This window comes from Hydra viridissima, unplaced genomic scaffold, assembly GCF_058129835.1.
Source record: "Hydra viridissima isolate aposymbiotic clone 2 unplaced genomic scaffold, HvirCarnegie_v1 scaffold_2, whole genome shotgun sequence".
In the NCBI taxonomy this organism is placed as follows: domain Eukaryota; kingdom Metazoa; phylum Cnidaria; class Hydrozoa; order Anthoathecata; family Hydridae; genus Hydra; species Hydra viridissima.
Genome location: NW_028324301.1, coordinates 5301467 through 5328291, shown reverse-complemented (window position 1 = coordinate 5328291; position 26825 = coordinate 5301467). Strand labels below are relative to the sequence as shown.

Genomic DNA, 26825 nt, shown 5'->3' with positions numbered 1-26825 from the left:
ACTTAAATATTTATATTTCTTACTTCTTTAAAATAACATGATTTTCTTTACTTAAAACTTTGGAACCTAAAAGGATAGAGGTTTGGCAGGTTTTTTATTTACTAAACAACTGATAGTAAAACACTACGTTTAAGATCAATTTCAATTTTAAAAAGGAGAAAAACAACAATAAAATGAGCGAGTAGTATAAACTATTTATTGCTAATACAATTTATATAGTTGCAGTAATTGTTTTTTAAACGCCCCCAATAAAATGTATTTGTAGAGGTGTTTAGAACAGATGCTTTAATATTAGTTTTCACTCAGAGTCGCGAACAATTCTGGTCCGCCGACTTTCTTTTTATACAATCATCCGTTTTTTTCGTTCACGGATCAAACTATGAACTATTCTCAAACAAAAGAACAAACAAAAAAATCCAATTCAAAAACATCAACAACAAATTACAAAAAACTCATTTTATTTTAACAATTTAAAAATAATATATACCTGTGAGAATTTGGATATTCAAAGAATAATGTTAATTAGATTTTTTGTTTTGTTTTGCTTTTTATGTTTACTCGTCGCTTCGTTTTTTTATGCTTTGGTGCATTTTATGCTCGGAGCAAACTTTCAGTGACTTAAATATTTTAAATTCGCTTTGTCCGATCCTTCATGGATGATATTGAATTTACTGCTCTTGACATTGAGGAGAGAAAAGAAATTGAGATTCCTGGTGAGAATGGGTATATACTATCGACAAAATCTTTTGGAAAAATTCATTTTAAAGGGGGCGCGAATAGAGGAGCAGCCGAGGTATAGAGCGTCGTGTTTCTAATGTATTTTTAGAAGTAGAAAAGTTCTTTGTTTTGTTTCCAGAAATTTATACTGGCTATAAAACTATAAAAACTATAACGGCTGTAGTATAAAGAAACTTATCTTTAGTTTGCTAGAATAGATGTTAACACAAAAGCAGAACACATTTTCGATCTGCTTACCAAGTATTGGCAGTTGGGCCAACCCCGCTTATTAATATCTATTACGGGCAGTGCGAAAAGTTTCAGTGTTAATGCAGGCTTAAAGAATTGGTTTTCTAATGGACTATTAAAGGTATGTTACAAGTGTTTTTTGCATTCACATAATTTACAAAGTAAAATTACAGAGTGACGTCATTGTAAAAACAGAAATCGTCAGTAAATAAGAATAAAAAGTTTTCCCAAAGTTTATTTTAAAAGTTTTAAGATTCGCTGTGAAATGCAATATACTCACTCACTAAGAAATACAAAAGCAAGAAGTTTAACATGTTTCGCCTACTTTTATTTAAAGAAAGAATAAAATAAAATGCATTCGCCACACAGTAAGATTAAACACGCAATAACCTTAAACACACACAATATTTAAAAAATCCTTAAATACACGGTAGAAAATAAAATACATGTCAATCAGAGTAGACGTTCTCCTCCTCATAAGAAATATCAAGTATGGTGTCACCAAATAGCGGCCAGTCAAAAAAAGTATGGCTTTTACGGTTAAAAGTTGCATTGGCATCGCTAGATTGTAGTGATCTTTTTTAATTGAAACTCACCTCTTTATTAAAAGTAGCTACATCATCTCATTGTGACTTAACCATTCTTGTAGCTAAAAATACTGATTCAGTCGGCTTATTACAGGAATTGCGGTATTTCATGACTAATTGATGTCCGATGTGGGGGTTGTGCTGACTCCTGACATGCTGCCTTAATTAATCGCTCATTCTGGCAAACTTTGTCCATGTTTCAAGGGTCATGAGTATTAGCTATGAATCTTTCTAAAAGATATTTTAAAAAAGTTTCAAAATCTGGGATATCCACGTAGCGATACTTGCTATATATCTGAAGAGTCCCTAACGAACCTTAAACACATTGATCAACAGTTAATGCAAATTCTAAATAATTCAGATCTTCTAAAGAAAAAGCCACTGAGGAAAGATATTACCGAATGTGCCTAAAGAAGATTGGAAAATTTTATGAAAAGGAAAAAACGTACAAAAAAGTTTTTACAATATCGTGAATTATAAACATTGTCGTCTGATGATAAGGCAACAACCTTCGACTTTATTATTAAAGATTATGTCGCCAAAGTAGTGCAAGACTTGGAAATGTTTTGTAACTCCACTGTTGTTGGGCAAGACAAAATATAAAATACACTTTGCAGCATTTCTTTTTTTTTCCATGTCACGTCATTAAACGTCAATAATTGCGATCAATTTCCTCCAAAAGATATCCTTCCAAGATTGAGTGTGTGCGAAATTTAGACCTTGTAAACAAAATAGCGAATGTTGAGAGTCCCTTGTTTACTCTATTTTCGTTCTAAGATTGCAAGCTCACGGCCAATCTTCTTCAAATTTTTTTTGATTAACAAACAAATGGGAACAAAAACAATTATTCTTATGCCTTCATTTACAAGAAAAGAATGGTATCTTGAGTACTCTAATTTACTTATCAGCTGATATTATAATCACTTATTTTCTGAAATGTTTTATAAGGTGTATACTAAAAAATTTTATGCTAAAGTGACTCAAAAAGTAAAAAATATATCTATTTAGTAAAATAATAATGTGTAAAATAAAGCACCAAGTTATAATAAATGTTTGAAATCTGGCAAATAAGGCTCAATTGATACCGCTGACTGAAAACTATGAGTCAGAAATAAAAATGTTAATTTCTCTTAAAGACGTAATTAAAAGATTTCGAAAATTTTTGTGAGTATAAGGATGGTGTCAGCTAATATTATACCAAAGTGTTCCTCTGGAAATAGAATTTGAGGTTAAGCCCTCATTCTGACAAACTGTAAGGAGAATCTGCTCTTGAAACATGGAGAATATTTTGGTAACTTTCAGATCCTCGAGCTAATATAGTGTACTTGCTTTAGCACGTATACTGTATTTGCTCGAGGATTTTAAAATATTTTGTTTTAAACAAAAAAGCATTAAATTAGGAAAATACACAGAGTGGTGTTAAAGTAATGTAAAAATAACAACATCTATTTTGTACCCTATATTTGTAATATTCACAAAATCTGTTCGATCGACCACCATTGTGTGAATACCAATCTGATTGTAGAAGAGGTATGACAATTTCCATATGGAAGCTACAATAAAAATCGAACTTTTTGTCAACCTTTTACAATATAGTACTTTCATTAGCAAAAGTATATCCATAGCTTTATGAGCAGCAGCATAAGGACATATTTCTTTTAATTCTAAGTAATTTCATTTGCTAAAATAGTCTGAACTAATCATTGGGTCCTTAAGACTATACAGTATATATTAATTTTCAGCTGCTTACAAGAAATCTTTAAAGGAGCAGGTGTAGTTTTTCTTCGACTTCTTCCAACCACAAAAGGGTTTAGTGCTAAAAACTTTGTTCAGAATAAAAAGGAAAAGCGCCGAAATTTGCAGAAGCATGCAAAGAGTCGGAGTTTAAAGCATCTAATTGTTGGTTGCATAATTGAAAGGAAAGGTCAGTTCCATTTTATCAAAGCTTGTTATATTTGAATTTAACAAACATACCAGTGTGTGATTCAAGTTAAAATTTGATTTTTCTGTTTTATTTTTAGCAAGGGCATCAACTTTAAAACTATCTCTAGTGAAAATACTTCCATCATGAATGATGTAATCACCCCATGGAATGAAACTACACTTTCAAGATTGTTCTCAAATAACAAACTTGAAAACAGTTTCAATCTTGATGATTTTAGACTGTTTTTCCAGTACTTCCCAAACAAAATATATCATCTAACTCAGACTAACAGGCATAGCAGCAGGAAGTATAATGGGAGAAAATTTACCCATGTTTTTTATCACCAAATCTAAAACCCCACAATGTTTTAAGCATACCAAACAACTCCCGTTCACATATTGGAATCAGCTAAAATCTTGAATGACTGGAGACTTTTTTACCAAATGGGAAAAGAAACTTGACTCTTCTTTTTGTGCTCAGTACAGGAAAAGAGTGCTCCTGGTGGATAACTGTCATCCCCATTCATACATTCAAAGACTAAGCAATATCAACCTGATATTTCTTCCTCCTAAAACCACATCTGTCCTTCAGCCCTTGGGATAAGTTGTATTACAAAGTCTTAAAGCTCATTACCATTGAGAAATTGTGCATCTGTGTAACAAGGCTGTGGAAAAAAACAAACATCTGCCAATCTCTATCCTTCAAGCAATAAAAGATCTTGTTTCTTCTTGGAATGCTGATTCAAAAGAGACTGCTGTCAATTGCTTAACAGTTCTGGATCAGCAAATCAAAATAGCAGATGGTAAAAGCTGGTACCCTGAGAGTTAACTGTAAAAACAAAAGAGATATCGGTAGTCTACTGTGAAAACAAAACAAATAGTATCTGTAAAAAAAAAACTTTCAATTTCAATTTTATCACCAAGAACAAGATTGCAAAACAAAAGAAACAATTAAGTTTTTACTAAACATATCAAATTAGCAGTTGATGATGTAACCCTTATTTTATGCAGCGTCTTGATGTCGACTTCATTAGTTAATTGATTTCCTCTTGTGGAATCAAATTCCAAGGAACTTTCAGGTGTTGGAACAGTTTATTTATATTTCTGAATGTCCTATATAGTCGAACTAAGATGTCAATTTATTTCCATAGGTTTTTAATGGAAATCAAATTGAGTTTTTGGTCAAAAAAGAAAGCTTTAATTAATGTGGCTGGAGTCCATAGCAAAGACATATTGCCATCTGAAAAGGAGATTGTTTGATTAACTTCTTTTTTTGCATCTCCATGTTTAACTATACCTCGTATAAACTTCAGTTTCAATCAGTTGAACCAAATTGACCCATCTTCTTTTGCACTAGCAAAATAAATACTTTTTCTGATACAAACTGATTTTGCTATCCACACAGTGGCAAGCTTTCTGAGCCTTCTTCCTTTATATTTAACATTTATAGTTTTAAATTTAACATTAACAGTTTCAAATTTTATATTTATAGTTTCAAATTTAACATTTACAGTTTCAGGCAAAACTTTCTTATCAAGGCTACTTGCGAGCTTTCACACTGTTATCAACAATTCTTTTATGAACTGCATTTTCCCAAAGTATTTACATTTATGATTCCCTGACTATGATTGTTGTTTCAAACTCTTCTCCTTTCCAAATTCCCAAGTTCTATGGCAGAATCCTTGTGTTTCAAATACAAATGGTTTTTGAGATAAGAATCATTTCAGGTAAAAATTACTGGGTTTTGTTCTGTGCACACTTTGCATTTTAATTTTTTATTTTCAGTTAAAAAATATTCCCTTAATCTTACTATATAATATCAATACTGCATAAAGCTCCCACTCACTAACCATTCAAGAAATATGAAAATAAGTGATGTTATCATGAAACTCATCTATTGGTAGAATAATAGGGTCTTTGATAAACCCAAAAAAAGATAGATCAGGACCTATATCAAGAGACAGTGAGGTTAAAGCTTGAGTTAAAACTTGATCTGAGAGCTAAAAACACTTTTTTCTAGTAAAATGTTTAAAAAACAATACTAATGCTGCCATCTTGATGATCAAGGAAAGTTTGATCCATCATATGATTCAAAAAAGAGTTCAGGGATATTAATTGGATTTTTATGCCAGATTTTTTATATTCATAAATTTATTCAAGAAAAAAAAAAAAACTTTAGCTAGTCAGCAAGGATTACATTAAAAGTAAACCGACTCTAAGTTCTTGTTTGCTGTTATATGGTAATAGTATGAAACAGCTAACTCTTAAATATTTTCCTTTGTACAAAATACTTATGTTCATATGTGTATTATTAGTTAATTATCAGATAAATTATTTATTATGTTTTGGCATACATATGTATAAAATGCTAGTTTATGTTTACACATTTTGTATATAAATTGTATATGGATATAAATTATGTGTACATTTACAAATACATAGGTTGCAAAAACTCCAGGAACATGGATATTTACTGGTGGAACAAACACAGGGATTATGAAATACATTGGAGAGACATTGCAAGGTGTTTGCAAAGCATGTGTTGGAATTGGAACATGGGGAACTGTTACAAATGCAGAAAAATTAGTTGTAAATGGTAAACATGTCAAGTATGAAATTGCATGTAGTTTGGGATCAAAAGGTGCTTTCATAGATCCAAATCACACCCACCATTTGCTAGTTGATGATGGCTCTTTTCAATCATTTGGTGTAGAACTAAATCTAAGATCAAAATTGGAAACATTTATTATGAAAAGTGAGTTTTTTGCAATTAAATTTATACCTATATTATATTTTTTAGATCTTTTTGAGCTTAAGAGCTTATATTTTAATTTGTTCAATCATAATTTAAATAATTTGAAATAAGTACAGTAACTTCAAACTAATGTTTTCTAGAGGAAAAATCCTAGGTTCAGTTTTAAAAAAATTATCAGTGAAAATTTTAGGGGTAGAACTCTTTATAGTATCATTAAAATTTATTATTTACTCTATTTACCCCCTTTAAGTGATAAAGTTACCCACTTTATGATTGTTACCTCCTTTCAAAAAAAAAAAAAAAAAAACATTTTAAATTATTATCTTTCATTATCTTCCTTAAGACAATAGTTTTTACAAATCTTAACTTGAAGTGATTTAAACTCCTTTTACACCATAATAGCAATAATTAAAAGAAAAAAGTGGTAAAAAATTACTTTTATATTACAGTAATTACATCTTATCTAAGCAAAAAGTGGCAGTAGCTGTTTTCAATCATTCACTTATATTAAGACCAACTTGGTTTAAAGGCACTGTGAATAGTTTTTCCATTTTGAACTCTTTAATAACTGAAGAAATATTACTGCCTAATTCTTGTCCAAAGGTGCACTATTTAACCTTCGAAAATTTTGTGAAGCAATCAACTATAGGTATTAAAATAGTTTGAGATGCTAACATATCTCTCTCTAAAACATCTACTTTTCTTAGAAAATTAGTGGTGTTGTTCCCATAAAAGCCTATCCCATGATAACCTTGAAGAAAGATATAATGTTCTTTGAGCCTATTTGTAAAAAGGTGCCAATAATGTTAAAGTAGTCTACCAATCAGTGTCGCAATCCCCATAAGTAGATGTAGTTCTGGTGTTGGAACTAAGTGATTAGTTTCATCTTCAACCATCACTGTTTGAAATAATATTTGATTAAAAAATTTTCTAGAAGATTTGTCTTTTGTTCCAACAGTTAGAGTTAATGAATTCCCAACTTAAAAATAAAGCATATGTATCTTTAGCCTCCCCTTCTTTAAATTTACAATGCAAATGTTTTGAAAAAGTTGTTAGCAATCAAAACAATTGCTTTACTAAAAGCCTTTTATCTATTGAGTACTTTAAATGTGCACTTAAGTTTTTTATGAACATATAAACTCTTTTTTAATTATTTAATAACGACAATAGAAGCTTACAACCCTGTAAATTTTTTAAAGAACTGGCCTCTTTCAATGCCTTCTCATTCCATGTTGTTTTTTTATTATGCCTGAAGCAACTTGCTCAGATGATATGGGATCAAAGGTTTTTGAGAAATTAATTAAATTCAAAACAGCCAAATTAGAACATTTGATATGGCATCCTGAAGAATAAAATTCACTCTTAAATAATATACACCTTAAAGTTTTATATTGAAGTTTATAAATGAATATTTGACAACTTTTAATTTACTTATAAAGTAACTTAAAATTTATTCTTTAACCTCTTTAAGTGCTATGTCTGATTCTTGGCATGTCAACCTAATTCAAAACATGGCAGACTTCATTGTATTTGAGGTTAATTTTTCAGGTTTTTTTACTTTTTTTAAAGCTTAAAATACTAACTCTTCTGATCAACTTCATACTTGCTCTGCACATGAAAAACACCTATACAAACTGCATTTACTTTTTGAAAAAATTTATTCAGAGGTGGGGAGAGGTTGTGGATAGGAATTTTCAGTAAGCAGTAAGGCATTTTAAAGGGTGGATCTAATTTTTGGTGCTCTTTTACCAACTTGAAACATAACTTGAATCTATTATTTATAAATTCAAGTTATGTTTCAAGTATTCAAAATTCATCAACATGAAAGATTCAAACTTGGTACCAATGCCTAAAAGTTCCATAAGAATTTTTCTTTTCATAAAAATGTATGCATTTCTCATAAAGAATGGTTTTCTTCTTGCTCTTGAAAATTTTTGCTACTTTTACTTCATAAATAATTTTACTTTATTTATCAATTAAAGTAAAACAAATTTACTTTTTCAATACAAACTTCAATATTCTTCCTACCCTGATTTTTAAAAGATATGTTTCTGAGTTCTCTTACCTATAATCATATCAGTTTTCTTGAAATTTTCTGTACACATCAATTTAAGTGTGTTCAATCAGAAAAAGTCAAACTATACTAAAAAAAAAAGAAAAAAAATACATTTTGAAGTTTGTTAAACTAAGAACATAAAATTATATATGTTCTAAATACTGGATGTATAACACTAAATATTAAAAAATAAAAAGTTATAATTAATAGTAATAGAATTTAAAACCTTTTTAAATATAAATAAACTTTTAAAAATAAACTTAAAAAATTTTAGATATCACAAATCAGCATACATAATGGCCTAGTACCCTAGTTTTTGTTATTATACCAAAGCCAAAGTAGGATTCAGTAAAGTGTCACCATTGTCAAGAGTATATTTTATTATGTTAATCATTGAAAATTTGGCCAGAGAGTACTATCCACTTAAACCTGTTATAAAAAGGTGTGTTGACAGAATTGTGGAGTACTATAGCCATCCAATATAACTTCAACACACAGTATAACCTATAAACTCAACACAAAGCCGATTTGAAGCTCAAAATCTTGTGAAAATGGTTGTTCTGGGAAAGAAAAGAAACTGTGTGGCTTAAAACAATACCTATGTTTGCTCAGAATGACAGTGTCAAAGCCATAATTTAAGACTGTCTCTGGGCTGTTTTACATGGTAAGGTCTATGTAATAAAGACTTCAATCAGATAGTGTACAAAGCACTGTACAGTGAGTGTACATACATACATACATACATACATACATACATACATACATACATACATACATACATACATACATACATACATACATACATACATACATGCATACATACATACATACATACATACATACATACATACATACATACATACATGCATACATACATACATACATACATACATACATACATACATACATACATACATGAAGGGTGCAGCGGGAAAACCTTTGATGTCACAATTTTTTCATTTTGAGAAAATGAAAATACAAAATTTGAAGACTTATATAACGAGTTGTGTTTAGTTTCATAATTTCTTTTTAGGTTTTAAATTAAGTATAACCTGTTACTTTGTATTTAAATACAATAAAAGTTTATTAGAAGGTAGACTAAATAAACTGCAGCAAATCTTGAATTCAGAGTCCTCTTGTGACATCATTGATTTTCCCCTTGTAAATACAGATTTTAGTTTTATCATCAAAATAATGTTTAATATGTTGCTTAGAATAACTTTAAAACCACAGCTCTAGAGTTAAGTCCCCAAACTTTTTAATCTAAACCATAAACATGTTTAGGGAGTGGGGCAAAGGAACCATTGAAACCTCACCCCAGGATAATGATGTAATTCTTCCAGTTTAACATTTAGTTACTTTTTCTGTAACTTTCTGTTTAAAAAATTTGTAAGAAATTTCAATTTCAATTATTTTGTTAATCCTTTGATCCCCCACACCTCTGCTTCCCCTCTCCAGGTGAAATATGTAACATATATGGCAGCTAGAGAAAAAAAAAAGCACAGTATTTGAGGTGTGTAAAAAAATCATTACATTAAAAAAAATAATAATAATATTTTGATTGATGACATTGTTTGTGTAATACATATTACGTATTCAAAATAAATATTTTTTTTTTGTCAATCATAACCTGTTAATGTAATTTAAACTGCTAGGGCTTAGGCATGCAAAAAGTCTTGAGAACCTGAAATCAGCATACTTGGCACTGCTGATAGACAGTCTTTCAGTCTTACAGATTTTATTTGGTTTTATTATGAACAGCGCTCTTTTATAACTTGAAAGATATGGGCATCACTGGTTTTCCCCTTGTGCTACCTTTTTTCATGCATAAACTTAAGGGTGACTTAATTTTTTTTAATGATTTACATCAATGTAATGATGCAGCAACATTTGCTATATGGTAGGGGGAATAGCTAGAAAAATCTGAAAATGTGACATCACTGGTTTTCCCCTGGCACCCTTCATATATATACATACATATATATATAGATATTGATTAAAAGGCACTTTTAGAAATTATGCTTCACACCATCAACGCTTCACCTAAGGATGGAGATTTCATGCAAAATGGCTATCTTTTAGTAAGCCATTTTAAAAAACCGTATAAGAAATTAAACTAATATATTTAGAATTTTCTAATCTGATTGATATACACCTCCCCCAATAAGATTCATTAAAATCTGAGTTATTCATCTGGGACTTTGTATGTTTTTGTATGACTTTGTATTGTTTCATATAAAAAGACCCTGGTATCAAATACTAAACCTGCTTTCTAAAGTAATAGTTTTAATGTGTGGACAGGTTAGATTAACTTTACATTTAAAAATTGAAGTTAACAAGTTGAATGGATCTGTTGACATAAAAAGGATGAATTTATAAGACTAACTATATATTAAAGTTTCCATAGTGAATACTTTAGACATGAATCTTCTTTTATATTCCTAATGCATGAGGCGGCTTATTAAAAGTAAAAATAAAAGTTTAAAGTAAAATTGTTTGCAATTAAAGTTTTACTTTTAGTGTAAAACTAAAATTTTTAATCACTTTCTCAGAAGATGTCAGACTGACATGGCTTTACTTATGCAATTTAAATCGGAATTATCAGTTGTTTTTTTTTATCTATTTAGCTGGAGTACCATCAATTCTTCTAGCTTTAAATGGTGGTCCATCAATGCTAACTATTATACGTGATGCAGTTTTTAATGAACATACTGTTTTTATCATTGTTGGTAGTGGTCGTTGTGCTGACTTGCTTGTTTTTGCGTATAAGACTATATCTGATAAAAGTATAGCTAAATTGAATGATGAAACATATCGTGATAGCAAGATACTGAAGAAGGTTTGCAAATTTTTACCAGAGCTAGACACTAAAGAAAAACAGTTAGAAGGATACAAAGTACTTATGGATTGTTTGAAAAAAAAACAATTTGTATGTTGTTTTTTTTCATCTTTTTTGATTATCAATATTAAAAAATACAATCTGGTTAGCTTTAAATTGGGATTGCACAAACAAAAAAATACCAGGTTGTTTAAACTTTCCCTAATTTAAAGATGCTTTCATTCCTAAAGTTGTTTGTCTGTAAATCTGCTCATAAATGTAACTGATAATGTATGTATGTATGTATGTATGTATGTATGTATGTATGTATGTATGTATGTATGTATGTATGTATGTATGTATGTATGTATGTATGTATGTATGTATGTATGTACATACACATCTTAGAAGGTTTGTATAATAGAGCCATCCTTTGTTGCTGCTTATTTATACTTTCTTTTTTTTAGATCACACTTTTGGAAATGTTAGAAAATTCTAGTGTAGATGAAGCTGTTTTAAATTCAATTTTAAACAAAGGTATCTTCTATTGGATTTCTTCAATTAACCCAATAAATCAACTTAAAAATATGCTATAAAAGCAAGCTTCATACATTTAAGAAATATGACTGTTTTTTCTATTTATATCTTAGATTTAATTCTTGATTATTTTCTAGATAAATCTCTTTTTAATCAACTGCTGATCACTTTGTGGTGGAATCAAGCAGAAAAAGCAAAGGATTGTATATCAACAGTAGCTAAGTTAGCTTCTGAGAAGGAGGTGCGAAATCTTAAATTATTAAGCAGGTCCTGAAATAGCTGTTTATCAGATGTATTCACTTATTTAGTAACAATTTATTTGACTATTTTATGTCAGCAAAAATAGACTTCAGTCCATTTGTGACAAAAACATCCAAAAAGGAATTTCTATAGATTAGAAGATGTTTTACTTTTAAATCACAACTTTTTTCAACTAATGTTCACCCTGTGTAGTGCAGTTAAATTACCTTTTTTAATTTTATGAACTAATTTTTAGGCATTTAACATTTTCACATGAATTAGTTTGAAATGTACTTATGAATTTCAGGAAAAAGACCTAAAGAATGCAATGATTGTAGCATTAGCAATGAATCGTGTTGATTTCGTGAAATTGTTTTTGAGTTATGGTATAAGTATTCAAACTTTACTCACTGTAGATATTCTTGAGTTTCTCTATGGCTATCGATACAAAGTAGCTCGTTTAAAAAATAAACTTAATTTATTGAACTACTTTGATGTTAAAGAAGATTTCAAATCATCATGTGATAAAAAACTGTCAGAAGATGTGAAAATTGTCATGCAACTGCTTTGTAAGTATGATAATTTAGATCCAGATCATATTTCAATATCTTTAAAAAAGGTAAAAGAAGCAATACATAAAGCCTGCCATGTGTTTATGAATCATGGAACTGATCAGTTTATAGAGGTAATTTCTATTGTTTCTGAGTTTTCTTGTGTTATTTTCTGTGTTTTCTTGTGTTGTTTTCTGTATTTTTTTGTGCTATATCAGCAACTAACATTTTTTACTTTTTTAAACTGAGGTTTTTTTTTGTTATTGTCATTTGAGAAATTAAGCTAAAGTTTAAATGCCTGAAAGTTTTTGGTTCATGGGTTAATTTGCTAAGTAACAAAGTATATTGTTTATAAGTTTAGAGATAAGGAAGTTATTGCTCATTTTTTATTGAACTAATATTTCCATACTAAATGACAGCTGTTCACTGGATGCTGCAAAAATTCAAATATTTTCTACTATCACTTAACTTAAAAGGTATTTTCATAGCTCAGATATTGCTGTCAAACAGTTTTTACTGTAATATGGATATATAATAAATCTGTTATTATTTAACCTGTTAAAGAGGTGTTTAAAAAAATAATGTCTTAAACTTTGAAACATCATCTGCTGTCCCCAAACGAATTTATCATGAGCTCTACTTGTTTACATATTATTATCATTTTTGAATGCTTAAATAATAGTAGGTTATATTTTATCTTTAATTATTAAACTCACATGTAAAAAATTGTAGTTATTAAGTAATAAAAATATTATTGCTTAGTATATTACAAACCAATATATAATATCAGTTGATAATATCACAAAATTGTATCATTAATCTTAGAAGAAATATTTTTTTAGTTATAATATAAAATTGTAAACATTTATAACAAGGTATTTCTTATTAAGTTATTAAACCCATGAGAATAGGTCTTATTTTTAGGGAAGCCATAGCAAAAGACCTTTTTGCTATCCATTAAGAGAACTGTTTTTCTTTGCTTTGGTCAGTAACATGCATGAGATGGCGCTTTACTTTTGGAGTTTTGAAGAGCAATCTTTGGCTAAAGCTTTTTTTGGAAGAGAAATTTGTAAATATTTTGTGAAGAAAGTAAAAACACTTGATCTACCTGATGATATTGTGCAGCGTTCAAAACAAAATGAAGCGTAAGTTTATTATCTTTAATTGTTTCAGTGGAAAGACACACTTTTATGATTAAAAGTTGTTCTTAATTCCTATGAATTTAAGTTTCTTTTAAATATCTAAATTACGATAACAGTGTTTATAGACTAGTGATAAAGTAGATTATTAAAAGTAAGGTTAATTTTTTTCTTTTCCTGCTACCTTCCCAGGGTTTTTAGCAATCTCTGTGTAAATTTACTGGATCAATGTTTCCGAACTAACCGATCAAAAACCGAGAAACTTCTCACATGCAGCATTAATCAGTATAATTCAGATACATGTTTAAGTTTGGCTGTTTTATCAGATCACAAAGATTTTGTATCCCACTATGCAGTTCAACGTTTGATGAATGATGTTTGGACTGGGTACATCAAGACAAACTTATCTTCTTTGCAGTATTTGATAGCAATAATGTTTCCTCCGTATATATATTCATTTGAGTTTCTCAAAAATTCAAGTTCTAATGGAATGGATTTTTCAAAAAGTGAAAATCAGTTTAGTATAATGGGTTACTGTTCTAATTGCTTTTTGCGTAAAAAAAGAGGTAAGTATTTTCTAAAATTGTTGCTTTAAAGTAGGTGCCAGTAAATATCAATTTGTAACTTTTAATCAAATTTGAACAAATATTTCAAATACTTGATATTTATTTATAAAAATTGAAGCAAACTCCTAGCTTTAACTTTTAACAAATTTTTTTCAAAGAAGTGCCTTTAAATTATGATGAATGCATAAGGCCTGAAGAACCCTTGAAAAGGCTTGATCTCAGCGAAGAGGATTTACGTTTAAGCTCTGGGAAAATAGTTCCAAAAGTAGAAGCAAAAATGTATTTTACAGCTAAAATATGGAATTTCTATTTCAATACACCTGTTGTAAAATTTATGACTAACATGGTAAGATATTTTGCTCCTACACACACACTTCAAATATTTATGTATCTTGTATCTTATATCAAAATATTAATTTTTTGTATTAAAGTTGTAACTACTTGAATTGTATTGTTCTTTGTGTAATTTTTGTAAAATTTTAAAAAACTAGATTTAAAATTTTTTTTTATAGTTCAGTTATTTTATCTTTCTACTTTTGTTTGCATACGTTGCAATGTATGAAGCAAAAAAAAAGCCATCTGTTTTTGAGTGGGTTTTGGTGATATACATTTTTTCGTTGACACTTGAAGAGATACGTCAGGTGAGGTTTATTTAATTATGCTATGAACTGAATTCTAGCAAACAAAAAATTTTACAATATTTTTTAACAGGTTTTTTGGTAACATAAAATTGTTATCATTTTATCTTCCTTCTTTAAAGAAAAGAAAATAAGCACTTCTCCAGTTTTACTAAAGCAAACCATTAATAAATACATTTAAACTTATTTTTTCTTTAAAATTAATTAAAATTTTCCTTTTATTACACCATGCTATGAATATGACAATATTTAATTTATAAATTGCAATGGTAAAATATCACATACAGGGTGCAGCATATATAACTTAAATATAAATAATTAGCAAATAAATACATATAAAAGCTTCTGTTATCCTATAAATTGTTTTTAAGAATGAACTTTCAATAAAGTCAATTTTTTTTTTTGATACTTCAAATTTAATTAAATATGTCTGCTAAAACGAAATGTATTCAAGTTGTTGCTTTGAAATGAGCTGGTTTATGTAATGAGGGCATTATGAAACAGGTAAATATGTGCAGAAAAGGAGTTTTCAATATATGGAAAAGGTATTAACAGGTACAATTAATCTCATTCAATTCAAGAAGGAGCATGAGGAAGATGGCAAAAGACCTTGACATTACTGATACAACAAAAAAGATCATTTTGAACTGTAAAATGTTTTTACTTAACATATCAGTATATGTGTGTTTTTTTTTTGTTTGTATTTCTTTAATCTTCTATGTTAAAAGTTTATTATATAATAAATAGTGGTAGGTAAATATATGTCACACCCTAAACAGTTGTGGACATATACATCATGCATAAAGATAATTTTATTTGAGGTAATCTGGTTATCTTGCAATCAATAATCTCATCAATGTTTTTGAAACATCATTTGATTAAAAAAATGATTGTATTTGAGAGTTTCTTTTTTTTACATTTACAATTCATGGATGTTTTTTTTTAAAAAAAAAGAACACAAATTGTATTCTTTTATCGTGAGGCTGTTTTCTTTGAACAAAATAATGATCAACATCATTTATTTTTAATACAGCAATATTTAAATTTAAAAATGATAAACATTTAATTTTCATGTAATATGTGATTTAAATAATGATTAACATCATTTCACTTTATTTTTTTGCTTTAGGTCATTCAAGAGGAATCAATAAGCATTAAAGGGAAAATTTTAAATTGGTGGTCAAGTTATTGGAACAAGTTAGATGCATTAGCAATTGCAACCTTTTGTATTGGATTAGGGCTTCGATTTGATGAAAAAACGTTGGATGTAGCACACATTTTGTATGCAATTAACATTGGAATGTGGGTTCTTCGATTGCTAAACGTGTTCTATGTTCATCCAGTATTAGGTCCTTATGTTGTCATGATTTCTAAAATGGTAATCTTGCTTTATATCTCCAATAAAAAATGTCTATATTATAAAACACTGTAGAGTTTTACAGTGGCGTAATCTGTGTTTCGTTGAACATTCAGCTACTTGTAAAATTTACAATTTTTTTTAAATTTTTTTTAAAAAAAAGCTTGTACATTTACTTCCTTATCATTTATTTATTGAACTCTGAATTTCTTGATGTACAAAGGTCTGCACAAGCTCTAACGATGAATTGGAAAATTGGCATTGGAAAACAAGTTTCTATTAATGGAATAACTGGCCTATGTCTCTAAAGGCATCCTCGAACAGAATTTATTTTGAAATTCCCCCTATTTTTGAGAATTCCATAAAATATGAAATTTTTACTTCTCGTGTTAATTTTGGTATAAAATCTATGTGAATTGACAATTGCCCGAGTACTTTTATTTTCATCGAATTTGCGCATCTCAATATCCCATAAATAAAAAGATTAAACGTATTTGCTGACAGCTGAATTTCAAAGAAAATATTCAGAAAAATGAGTAAATGAAAAAGAAGTTTTCTATTCAAAAAATAAGAAAAAAAGAGATTTTCTACAAGGTTAGCATATTAATCTAAAATGTTTTTGATCCTTTAGTTTCTGGATATGATTTATTTCTTGCTAATACTATTTGTGTTTCTTGTGGCGTTCGGGGTGTCGATTGCCTCAATTTTGATGCCTCAAGGTAGTAAAAAAAGTATGGTTGTTGAGACAATTTTTCATCCCTACTTCAATATTTACGGCGAGTTATTTATAGATCGTGACTCTCAAGGTATGGTTTTTGGGAGTCTTCCTCTTATGATTTTCAGTAAATAAAAAGTATATAATAATATACAGAGTATATTGATAAATATATGTACTTACTAAATCAAAGTGGTATGTATTAATAAAGAGTGTTGTTATTACATTGTAATAGATTTTACCCCTTTTTTTTCTCTCTAATGAAACTCTAACAGTCTTTTTTTTTTAGAAAATAAAACACGTTTTGGAACTGATATGAGAAACGACTATGCAGAACCTATTGCTTGGGTACTTCTCGGAGCTTATCTGTTGATCACAAACGTTTTACTCTTAAACTTATTAATCGCTATATTTAAGTAAGTTTTCAAGTATAACTTTAGCTTATCTTCAACAAGTTTAAGATAAGTACGTATGTGCAAAAGTGAAAATTTTTTCTTAAACTATTGGCGGTAATAGTTAAACCCGAGGTTATGGTAGAGATTATTATTGCTATGACTCGTCAGTGTGGATTGGTATTATGTAAATGTAGCAGCATAATTTGTGTTTCTATTTGATTTCATTTAGCAATACTTATCACGACGTTCAATCTCATGCAAAGCAAATATGGAAGTTTGAACGTTACGGCCTAATTTTAGAGTACGCTTATCGGCCGCCGTTGATTCCGCCGTTTATAATATTGTGTCATATTTACATGCTATCTAACTTTTTGATTAATTTTTGCCTCGGTCGAAAACATACTGGGAAAAGAATACTAAGTATTTGTGCTAAATATTAACTTTTTCATAATCATTTTTCTGACAAATAAGCTTCTATTTTTCTTCAAAGAAAACAGTACTCCTTATTGATTGTGACAATTTTTTTGTTTACTTTCTTTTAGAAAGTTTCTTAACAAAACAGCAGCAACACGAGATTAACGTTTTTGAAAAAGACTGCAAGTCTCAATTAATGATAAAGAGTAGTCGCCGCACGCGATGATTTCATAAGAAATATTTACCAGAGACCTTTAGTAACTTAGCTTCTGGTTTGTTCCGGGTTTGTGTAATTTTTTACGCATGATTTTCTGAAAAAATGGAACTAAATTTCTTAAATGAAGTTTTTACTTTAAAGTAAAGATTTTCCTTTTCGTTTCTTCTCGTTTTTTGCTTGTCAAAAATTTTCTTTCGAGTTTTTTTTTTTATTTTCACAATTTTAACTTAACACTAGTTAACACAATTTTAACCTAATAGATACACGACGTTGAAAAAATGTTGAAACGTCAAAAATCTATCATACATCGACGTTGAAATAACATCGTGTGCCTGCTGGGAATGGCTAAAAGGTAGATTAAAAAGCCCAATGCGGGCCTTTTTTCAAATTAATCAATTTAAAAATTTTGATAAAAATCAAACTTTCAAAGTTGATTCTGTTAAAACTATTCCCAATATATTAATTTTTCTTCTATAAAACAAAAAATATTTGAAACTTACCCTGATTGTTACTATTTTTTTAAGCGTCTGAACACTAGTGATGTCAGCTCTCATCTCTTTTGTGCCAATCAGAATGCTTTGCAAAAAAAAAGCACTGATTAAAGTCTGGAAACAAAAACACCTAAAAAGTTTGCTTATGCATATTATCTCATTTGCCCTCATGAATGAGAGCGATGAGCTAATAAAATATATAGTTTTACTATCTTATACTCGACATATATTCATCAATAGATTTCACCTCAATCTTTAGGCGTTCGAAAGTTATGACCATGTAAACTTCTACCCTTTCTAAAATGAGAGATAATATGAAATTTTTCATGATCATAACTTTTGAACACTAAAAAAGTATTATATGAAATTTAAAACCTGCAGATGAATTGCCTGAAATTGTTATATGTGAAAAATCAAAATGTTTTGTGGACGCACATGGATTTGTCCGAATACACTATAATTACATAAAATGTTAAAAATAACACGTTATGATGGAAAATAAAATTTTCACTAAAATCAAGCTTGAACATCAACTAAACAGTTTGATTTGGATGGATTTCAGATTTGGAACAACATCTCTGTGCTCTATTCTTGCTCTGATAAAACCATCGCGTCTCTGAAAACCATAAACAGCAGCTGCTGCATCAGCCACTTGCTTTACAACTTATTCACATGATTGGGTGTGGAGAGGATAGTAAGGTACTTTCATAGGAGAATCAATTACTTTTTGTAAACCTTTTTTCGTCATATTGCATGTAAAATTCGGCTCCAAGATTTGTTCATTGCTCCAGTCAATGAGTTCAAGGAGTCACAACATCAAAGTTGAGTGTAGGTTATTTTCGGTTTCTTGCACTTGCATCACCTTGCTCTAAATCTCCTCTAACTTTCAGATTTATGCTAACTGCAAAAGTTCTATTTTCATTTGATGAGCTTGCAAGAAGAGAAATAAGAAGAGACTCAGAATAACCATGAAACGCCCCATTTTGAACAGACTTTGTAACGGTATCCTTAACTTCAACTGCTTGACCTCTTATTAAATAAAGAAGTTTGATTAGATGATGGGGCCCATCGACAATAGAGTGTTTCACCTTAATTCTAAACCACATATGGAAATATACTTGAGCCACGAACTGAGAAAGAACTTTTAGATTTTTTAAAATATAACCTTCCAAGCCATGTTCACTAATGTAAAGCCAAAGGATTGTCTGAACAGTTGTGAGCCACCTGTTATGGCAAAGATTTTCACATTTTTTGTTAACAAGTGAAGGATTCAAGATACCTGATTCAAGACAAGAATCTAATTTGTAGCTTAATAAAATGTCGGTGGACATAGACTTTAAAATGATTTGATCAAATCTAAATACTTGACTCCAAAAATAGCTAATTTAGACCACATGCTAAATTAGCTATTTTTGGAGTCAAGTATTTAGATTTGATTAAATCTTGAAGGAAAGCAGATACAATTGCAGATGTAGCAGCAGGTGATATGTCAAATCGAAGAGGTCCTAGTGCTGTATTGGGGATCATGTAATTCTGTTTAATGGTAACAAATGAGGATGTTTTTGGTTTAAAATTATTTAAGCTGTCTTCGGAAGATATTTCATTTGCATACTTAATATTTTCAGGTGAAGTTGAAGTCCCACTGATTCATAAACTTCATCTTCAACGTTTTCTGTTTGAACCTTGGTATTAATATGAGCTTTTTTAATCGAATTTTTTCTAAAGATGCAATATCTGCTATTTTTTTACCTGTCTTTCTGTTTCTACCTTGTCTATTTGATACATTTGATAGCCTGATTTTTCACCAACTTCATCTCTTTGAGATCTGAGCCATAATAAATGAAGTCGTGGCACATATTAATACTTTTAGAACAAATGCATGAAATATGAGCTCCTGCAGAACACTTTTTTTTGAGATATGACTACAAAAAGCATTGGATTGAGACCATTGTTTCAATATCAAGTCTGCCAATACCACAGAGATTTTTTTTTTAAAGGTAAATAACGTCTCCTAAAAAAATATAAGATATAAACTGTTATAAAGTTGTTTGTTAAAAATACTGAATAATATTTTAATATTTTCTACCCAGTGGGCACTGGACGTCCAAAGACACCCAGTGCCCACTGGGTAGAAAATATTATGTCCTACAGATGTCATCAGAGGTCTTGTACCCACCAGATATATGTTGAAAATGCACTTATCAATATGATGTCAAAAAACTCACCTATCAAGATCGTCAGAAAGAAGCAAATTTTCTTGAATATGAAGACCTTTCCTTTGTACATCCCTCAGTGCAGGAATTTCAGTTTCCAGCAAATCTTTTCCAACTCCAAGATATTTAGTTAAATTAGTTGTAGAAGAATGTTTTTGAATTTTAAACTCTCCATAACACAATATTTTATTTACTATTAACTGTAAAACAAAAAACAATTATACTAAAAAACCACAAGGAAAATTCAACAAAAATTGCAACTTTTTGATATCGCAGGCACATAAGTAAATCCACTACTAACACATAGCAAATACTAAGTACTAAGTAACTGTGTTCTATAATTCATAGATTACAATTAAAAATGAACTTAGAATCCATTAAAGTCCATTTGTCTAAGTTAGATTATTAAAAATTTAAAAGATATATGTAAAGTTTTGTCAATTTTTTGTCGTAAAGATGTTTTTATCGAATTTTTACATTTTTCAAGTTTATTTTTACACAAAAAAAAATTTGAAAAACTTTTTTTCAATTATATTTTGGTTGAATATTGTTTACCTTACTCGAACTCATAATAAAATCACTCCCCAAATGTCTTTTTCAAAAGTTTTTTAGTATGACGTACCCTAGAGTACACTTTTCTCTCCGGTGTTCGACTGTTTTCAGACAGTTTCCTCTAATCGATTTGGTATTTGACTCAAACGATGGACTCGAAAATAGTAACGACTCGCAATCGTTTAACGTTTCATTTTGTAAAGTTATAACTGATTAGAAAATCTTTCTTAGAACCTTCTTAGTCACATATTTACTTTTATATAGAAACTATATCAGTTAAACAAAAAAGTTGCTTTTGTCACGTTTTACACCTGATTTCGCGCAATTTTGTGAATTACCTTTTACTTTATAGCAAAAAGTTACACGGAGTTTATTACTCGACATCAAAAGACAAAAATTTCTACATACAATTAGATATGAAATCAATATTTGACTAATGATTTTAAGTTTAACAAAATTTATATATTTTTTTGTTCATCGTCTTTGCCAATAGTATCATCGTGCTCCACTTTTTCATATATGCAGCGTTTTTCTTTTATGCAACACATGGCTGTATATCATTCTTACACTAAATTCTATTTTCACTGTTAGTGTACAAATTATCAATTGGTTTAAAAGCTGTAAGTTTTTAGGTAAATAAAATGGTTTTTAATTCTTTTAATTTTCTTCTCTATGCAGCTCGTGCTAATCTCTATGCTTGTTCTAATCTTAATCTAATCTATCTCGTGCTATATCTTAGCTCGTGCTAATCAACTAATCCATCTTTATGAACTTGATTCGTTTTTCTGAATTTAATAGAGCTGAACAGGAGATAGGGAACAGGGTATAATGAACAGCAGATAGGGAACAGGAAATAATGAACAGAAGATAGGGAACAAGAAATAGTGGATCATGTAATTAATTTTGAAAGCAGTATGAATGGGTTACCTACATAAGATGTACAGTGGCTAGCGTACAAATTAGCCGAACGTAATAAGACAACTCATCCATTTTCTTATGTAACAAAGACGATAGGAACTGGTTAAACAGTTTCATAAATTGACAATCGGAAAATTCATTAAGTGCACCAGAATCTCTGCGGCTGGAGTCAAAGCTTTCAATAAAGTTGTAGTTACTAATTATTCCAAGTTTTTGTAAAAAAAATTAATTTTGACCTAATTAAATCTACAATGCAGATGAAATCTTTAAATACTGTTCCAGGCAAGAACTAAAAAACATTTGTAAAAAAAAGCAGAAAATCTTGAATAACTTCCACCATACAAGATAATTCTACTGTTGTGATTTGTCGCCAGTAGGGAACTTCCCCTAATGTTAATTTTTCCAACAAAACAAATATAAGCTGAACTAATGGTATTTTTTCAATAGCTTGAGTATTTTTTAATTCAAGTAAAACCGAGACTCTCCTGTTTTGCTCAATTGTGACGGACATTTATTTCAGAAATTTAGAAGTAAATGTTAAGGTTTGGATAAATCTTATTACAGTCTTATTTTTACCCAACACTGCATACAATAGTTGCAGCCACAAGACGTGAGTCTGATGATACCTCTTAACGCTCATTATGACCAATCTTTGGAAAAATGGATGAATAGTTACCCAGATAGAGTTGTCATTGTATTTCTTATTTAAAAGGTTCTACCCCGCTAGCGAACCAGATTTTCTTGCAACCATAACGACAGATATTCTAGTTGAACTAAAGCAGTCACAGGTTTTAGAGCTAACTGCACCTTATTGTCCATAATAACGATGATCAAGCGCAAATCATTATTAATTCCATTTCAAGTATAAGTTTTTCTTTTACTGAAGGTTCTCAGAACATCTCTTCCAACACTGGAATAAGATAAACAATCGAAAGAAAGCCTAGCTTTACAGAGATATTAAACAACTCCTCATACAAGAATGAATTGGGCTAAAAAGTGAAGAAAATTGAGAAGCCAGAAACTGCAGCAAAAAAATAAATAAGAAGTAAAAGTTGCGGTTTTTGTTAAGCAAACAACAAAAAGTATTTATGAAAAGAAAAAAAAATCAAAAATAAATTTGTGATAACTCTAATTTAGATGATGTAAAATTTTGATATAAAATTTTGATGTACTAGACGATTTTTTTTGTCTTTATTCTGTCTCTTTATTAAGCTTTTACATCTCAATATAATTACTCTTAATAGAATTGATATAACTTATATATTTTAATTCAATTACTATTTTTATTCATTTGAGCAAAATTTTTTTTTCTTTTTTAAAGATGAAGAAAAAAAAAGACCAAGGTGCTGCAACATTGTATTTCCAAACTGTTAGATTTATTTTAAATTACTTTTTATATCGTTAAGCAAGATTTCGTTCGTTAAACGTCCTAGTTATCTTGCAATAAAGAGTACAAATCATCACACTCAACAGATCAAATTAAACTGTGACACGACAATTATTTACTTATTGCCAGTTAATACTTGATTGATTTCATGTAATAAACTAGTTTACAAATATTTCTACATAAAAAACAAATACTTTTAATTTTTTTTATAATTAATTTTATTAGATATAATTTTTGGTTAAGGCAAGGAGAACCTAAAGTTTTCTTTCCAAAAGCCTTTAACACCCATATTTTCATATTTCATATATCTCATATTTTCGTTTTATAAAATAAAATGAATTAATTTATCAATCTTATTCACATTTTCTAATTATGCAAGAAGATTTTATAGCCTCACTCATAGTATTAAATTTGATGTAAATTTATCTGTAGTTAAATTTTAATGAAATCCTGTTGAGCCTGTATATTTCTCATGCATATATACCACTGTGGCTAAGAAAATTAAGTTAAATTTTTACAAAGGCGTTGAATAAAACGCCATGAACGTATTTATAAATTATTTTAACGTGTTATAAAGTATATTATATTGATTATGATAATAAACTTGATTCCTTTCATTTACTTTATTTTTTTTAGTTTACTTAACGAACTTTGATGGAGGTCAAATTTGAAAGATACGCTTATTCTGAAGGACAGATTTATGAGGTACCTTTTTTTTTGTTAAGGAACGAAATTCTTGTTTTACTAAAGAAGATTAAAAAAAAAAAAGAAACACATTTTTGAAGCATTGGATATATTTCATTCTATTAAAAAATTTCAACCCAGCTCAGAAATGAAATTTCTGTTGCTTTTATTTGAAAAATTTTATCCTTTATGTTTTTGAGGAAGAGAATAAATCTAAAACTTAAGTCAGTTCAAATTTAAAGTTGATTCTTGCTTTACAACTTTTGTAAGATATACAGTAATTCTCCATGAGAAAGAGGTCTTTTATAAATTGTTCTACAAAAATACATAAAAATAGTCACCTCTTAGAAAAACTGTACATGGGCATAAATTATGGAGAGAATCCAGAGGGGTTAGGGTTTAGGTTGAGGGGCCGCATCTCACTAAATTTTCAGTTTGTTTCATTCTGCGTGTGAAATATTAGATAATAGTGTAAAGTGTTTACCTAGTATTTAGTTTAATTCTTATGATACAAGTCCATCTGTTTTTATCAACGTATCAAAGTAAATATCTGAGAGTAAACTCTTGTGACCAAAAACAGTTTGAGGAGACACATGCTTTATCTTACTCATTTTTTCAGTAGGCTAATTTCAACAAATTTACGCACATGATACTAAAAATTGTTAAGCATTAACATACTTTTGTATTTAACACTGTGAGCAACCTCAAGTATTGTTGGCCACCTTAAGTATTATGGGCAACCTAACATTTCAACTTACTAGTTGAATTGTCTAAACATCTTGCACAAGTTATTGTCAGTTACATCAATTCTGACAGCATTCATTCCTTATTGCATCATAAACACTTTTAAATTTGGCATCATTTGAAAAGTTTACATTTCATTGAACTGGGAGATTTTAGAAAATTGTGAAGGAAAGTAGAATTCACTTTTTGTTACTATTGCGGGATAATTTATGTAATTATGTGGAAGGAACCATTTTGAAAATACTTAAAGAAGTATGTGGAAGAATGGTGTAGAACCTTTTTATTTAATAGAAGTCTGTAGAATTAAGTTTGAAGAAAATCAAGCAGAAAAGTTCAAGAAGGAACATAAATTTTAGATACTACATAATCGCGAAGTATCTCTGATATTTCGGAAAACTTGATGATGGGGGACTGATGATTGGGCTAAGATCAGATGATGAGGGATATCTTATGATGGAGGAAAATTTGATGATGGGAGAATGATAATTGGGATAAACAAATTTAACCTTAATTATGTTTAAACTTGTTATGTTAAAGTTTATTTATATACCCCTTCGCAGATAAGCAGAAAAATTTCTAATGATAAATAACCAGATATAAATTAAGTGTAAACTCTCTACCTGAGGAAAAGCAAATCTCAACAGCCGCAAACTTTTTGTTTTTGCTTTTCTAATTTTTCTCCTCGTTTTATTATCATTTGTTTTATTTTTAATCACTATGAAAATTAAAACAGTGTTAGTGATATGCTTGAATTTACTTCTTGTTATGTTTAGTTTGTGAATATATCTTTGAGCTTTTCCTACCAATTCTAACGAGAGAGGAAATCATTCCCCTTTTCCAGCTTAAGGAGAGGGGAGTGGTTTCCTTTCTCGTTAGAATCTATAATGTAGATTCTACATTTTACTAACAATTTTATTTCTAGTTTCAATTTTATTCAAGTAGCAATTTAGATTAAGCTATGTCGTTGCTGTGGTAATTATGTAATTAGTATTAAGAAATCAAAAACGCCTATTTGTTTTTTAAACTCAAAGAGAGTTTGCTTTTCGCTTTCAGCATGAATTACTAGCATTGGATTACATCCCAAGATATATCTTTTTAAATATTTAATATTTAGTAATTTACATTTACTACATATATTATCATATATAAACTTATATATATACCTTTGATTTGCACCCAACTGTTTTTCTTACTTTCTTTTTTTTAAAAAAAACTGGATAACATTATTGTTTGTTAAAATTCCAGTTTCAATTTAATTTCAAACGTTATTTCATAAGGGGGAATGGTCTGTCGACGGAAAGAAACATGGACTAGGAAGTCTGCTTTTTCCAAATGGAGATACCTACAGCGGTCGGTTTAATAATGGAGTATTTTCTGGATCAGGCATTTTGACGCTAGAAGATGGAACCACATACGAAGGTGAAACAATCTAGTAATTGTTTTTTTACTTTCTAAAGTCACGTGAACAACTTTATGATCAAGCTTACTTTTGGTCATCACTACAAAACTTTTTTGGTTTGATTAAAGTTGTTTATCATGTTGTTAAATTTGATGCTAGCAGGAGAGTTTTATGAAGGCAAGTTTCATGGCTATGGCGTATACACACGTGCTGATGGTATGAGATACGAAGGAAGATTTACTGATGGTGCTCCGAATGGTGCCGGTAGAATAACTTTTCCTGATGGAACAAGTGGGAGTCCAAAACAAGAAGGTTATTTTCGAGGATTGAGACTGACAAAACAAAGTGACGTATCCGACGATCTTTTAAAAGCCCGACTTAGTGCTGAGAAAGCAAGAGGATTAGCAGCTGGTTTTAAAGCAATATAGAAGAACATTACACAAAAGAATTTAAAAAGAAATACAATTTGCAAAGAAGATATAGTCATAATTCACATGTGTGTTAAGATTTTAGCTATTACAGTTTCTGTAGCTTTTTAAATGCTTTTTAAATCTAATACCTAA

The 26825-nt window shown here is 29.4% G+C and overlaps 2 protein-coding genes across 17 annotated transcripts; both read left to right on the top strand.

Annotated features, from left to right (window-relative positions):
- The first annotated feature begins 485 nt into the window (after positions 1 to 485).
- Positions 486 to 18226, top strand: LOC145192113 (transient receptor potential cation channel subfamily M member 3-like). Of its 12 annotated transcripts, XR_016449565.1 has the most exons (18): positions 486 to 793; positions 923 to 1087; positions 4990 to 5203; positions 5919 to 6231; positions 10915 to 11216; positions 11573 to 11642; positions 11780 to 11883; positions 12190 to 12567; positions 13358 to 13578; positions 13765 to 14138; positions 14297 to 14484; positions 14651 to 14779; positions 15906 to 16154; positions 16765 to 16939; positions 17138 to 17264; positions 17473 to 17663; positions 17786 to 17940; positions 18135 to 18226. XR_016449565.1 is itself a non-coding variant. In XM_090077615.1 (17 exons), exons 4-17 carry the CDS (start codon positions 5973 to 5975, stop codon positions 17881 to 17883), a joined length of 2865 nt encoding a protein of 954 aa, XP_089933741.1. In that variant the 5' UTR covers positions 486 to 793; positions 923 to 1087; positions 4990 to 5203; positions 5919 to 5972; the 3' UTR covers positions 17884 to 17996. The 12 variants fall into 12 exon arrangements, 7 of the variants coding, with proteins under 7 accessions (XP_089933741.1, XP_089933738.1, XP_089933737.1 ...); XM_090077615.1 differs by lacking the exon at positions 18135 to 18226 and having other exon boundaries at positions 17786 to 17996; XR_016449564.1 differs by lacking the exon at positions 4990 to 5203 and having other exon boundaries at positions 525 to 793.
- On the top strand, positions 18134 to 26825 carry LOC145190031 (uncharacterized). Of its 5 annotated transcripts, none has more exons than XM_090077623.1 (4): positions 18134 to 18226; positions 24072 to 24140; positions 26141 to 26282; positions 26425 to 26825. In XM_090077623.1, the coding sequence occupies exons 2-4, from the start codon at positions 24090 to 24092 to the stop codon at positions 26688 to 26690; spliced, it is 459 nt and encodes a 152-aa protein (XP_089933749.1). In that variant the 5' UTR covers positions 18134 to 18226; positions 24072 to 24089; the 3' UTR covers positions 26691 to 26825. The 5 variants fall into 5 exon arrangements, with proteins under 5 accessions (XP_089933749.1, XP_089933745.1, XP_089933746.1 ...); XM_090077619.1 differs by having other exon boundaries at positions 26422 to 26825; XM_090077620.1 differs by lacking the exon at positions 18134 to 18226 and adding an exon at positions 21639 to 21762 and having other exon boundaries at positions 26422 to 26825.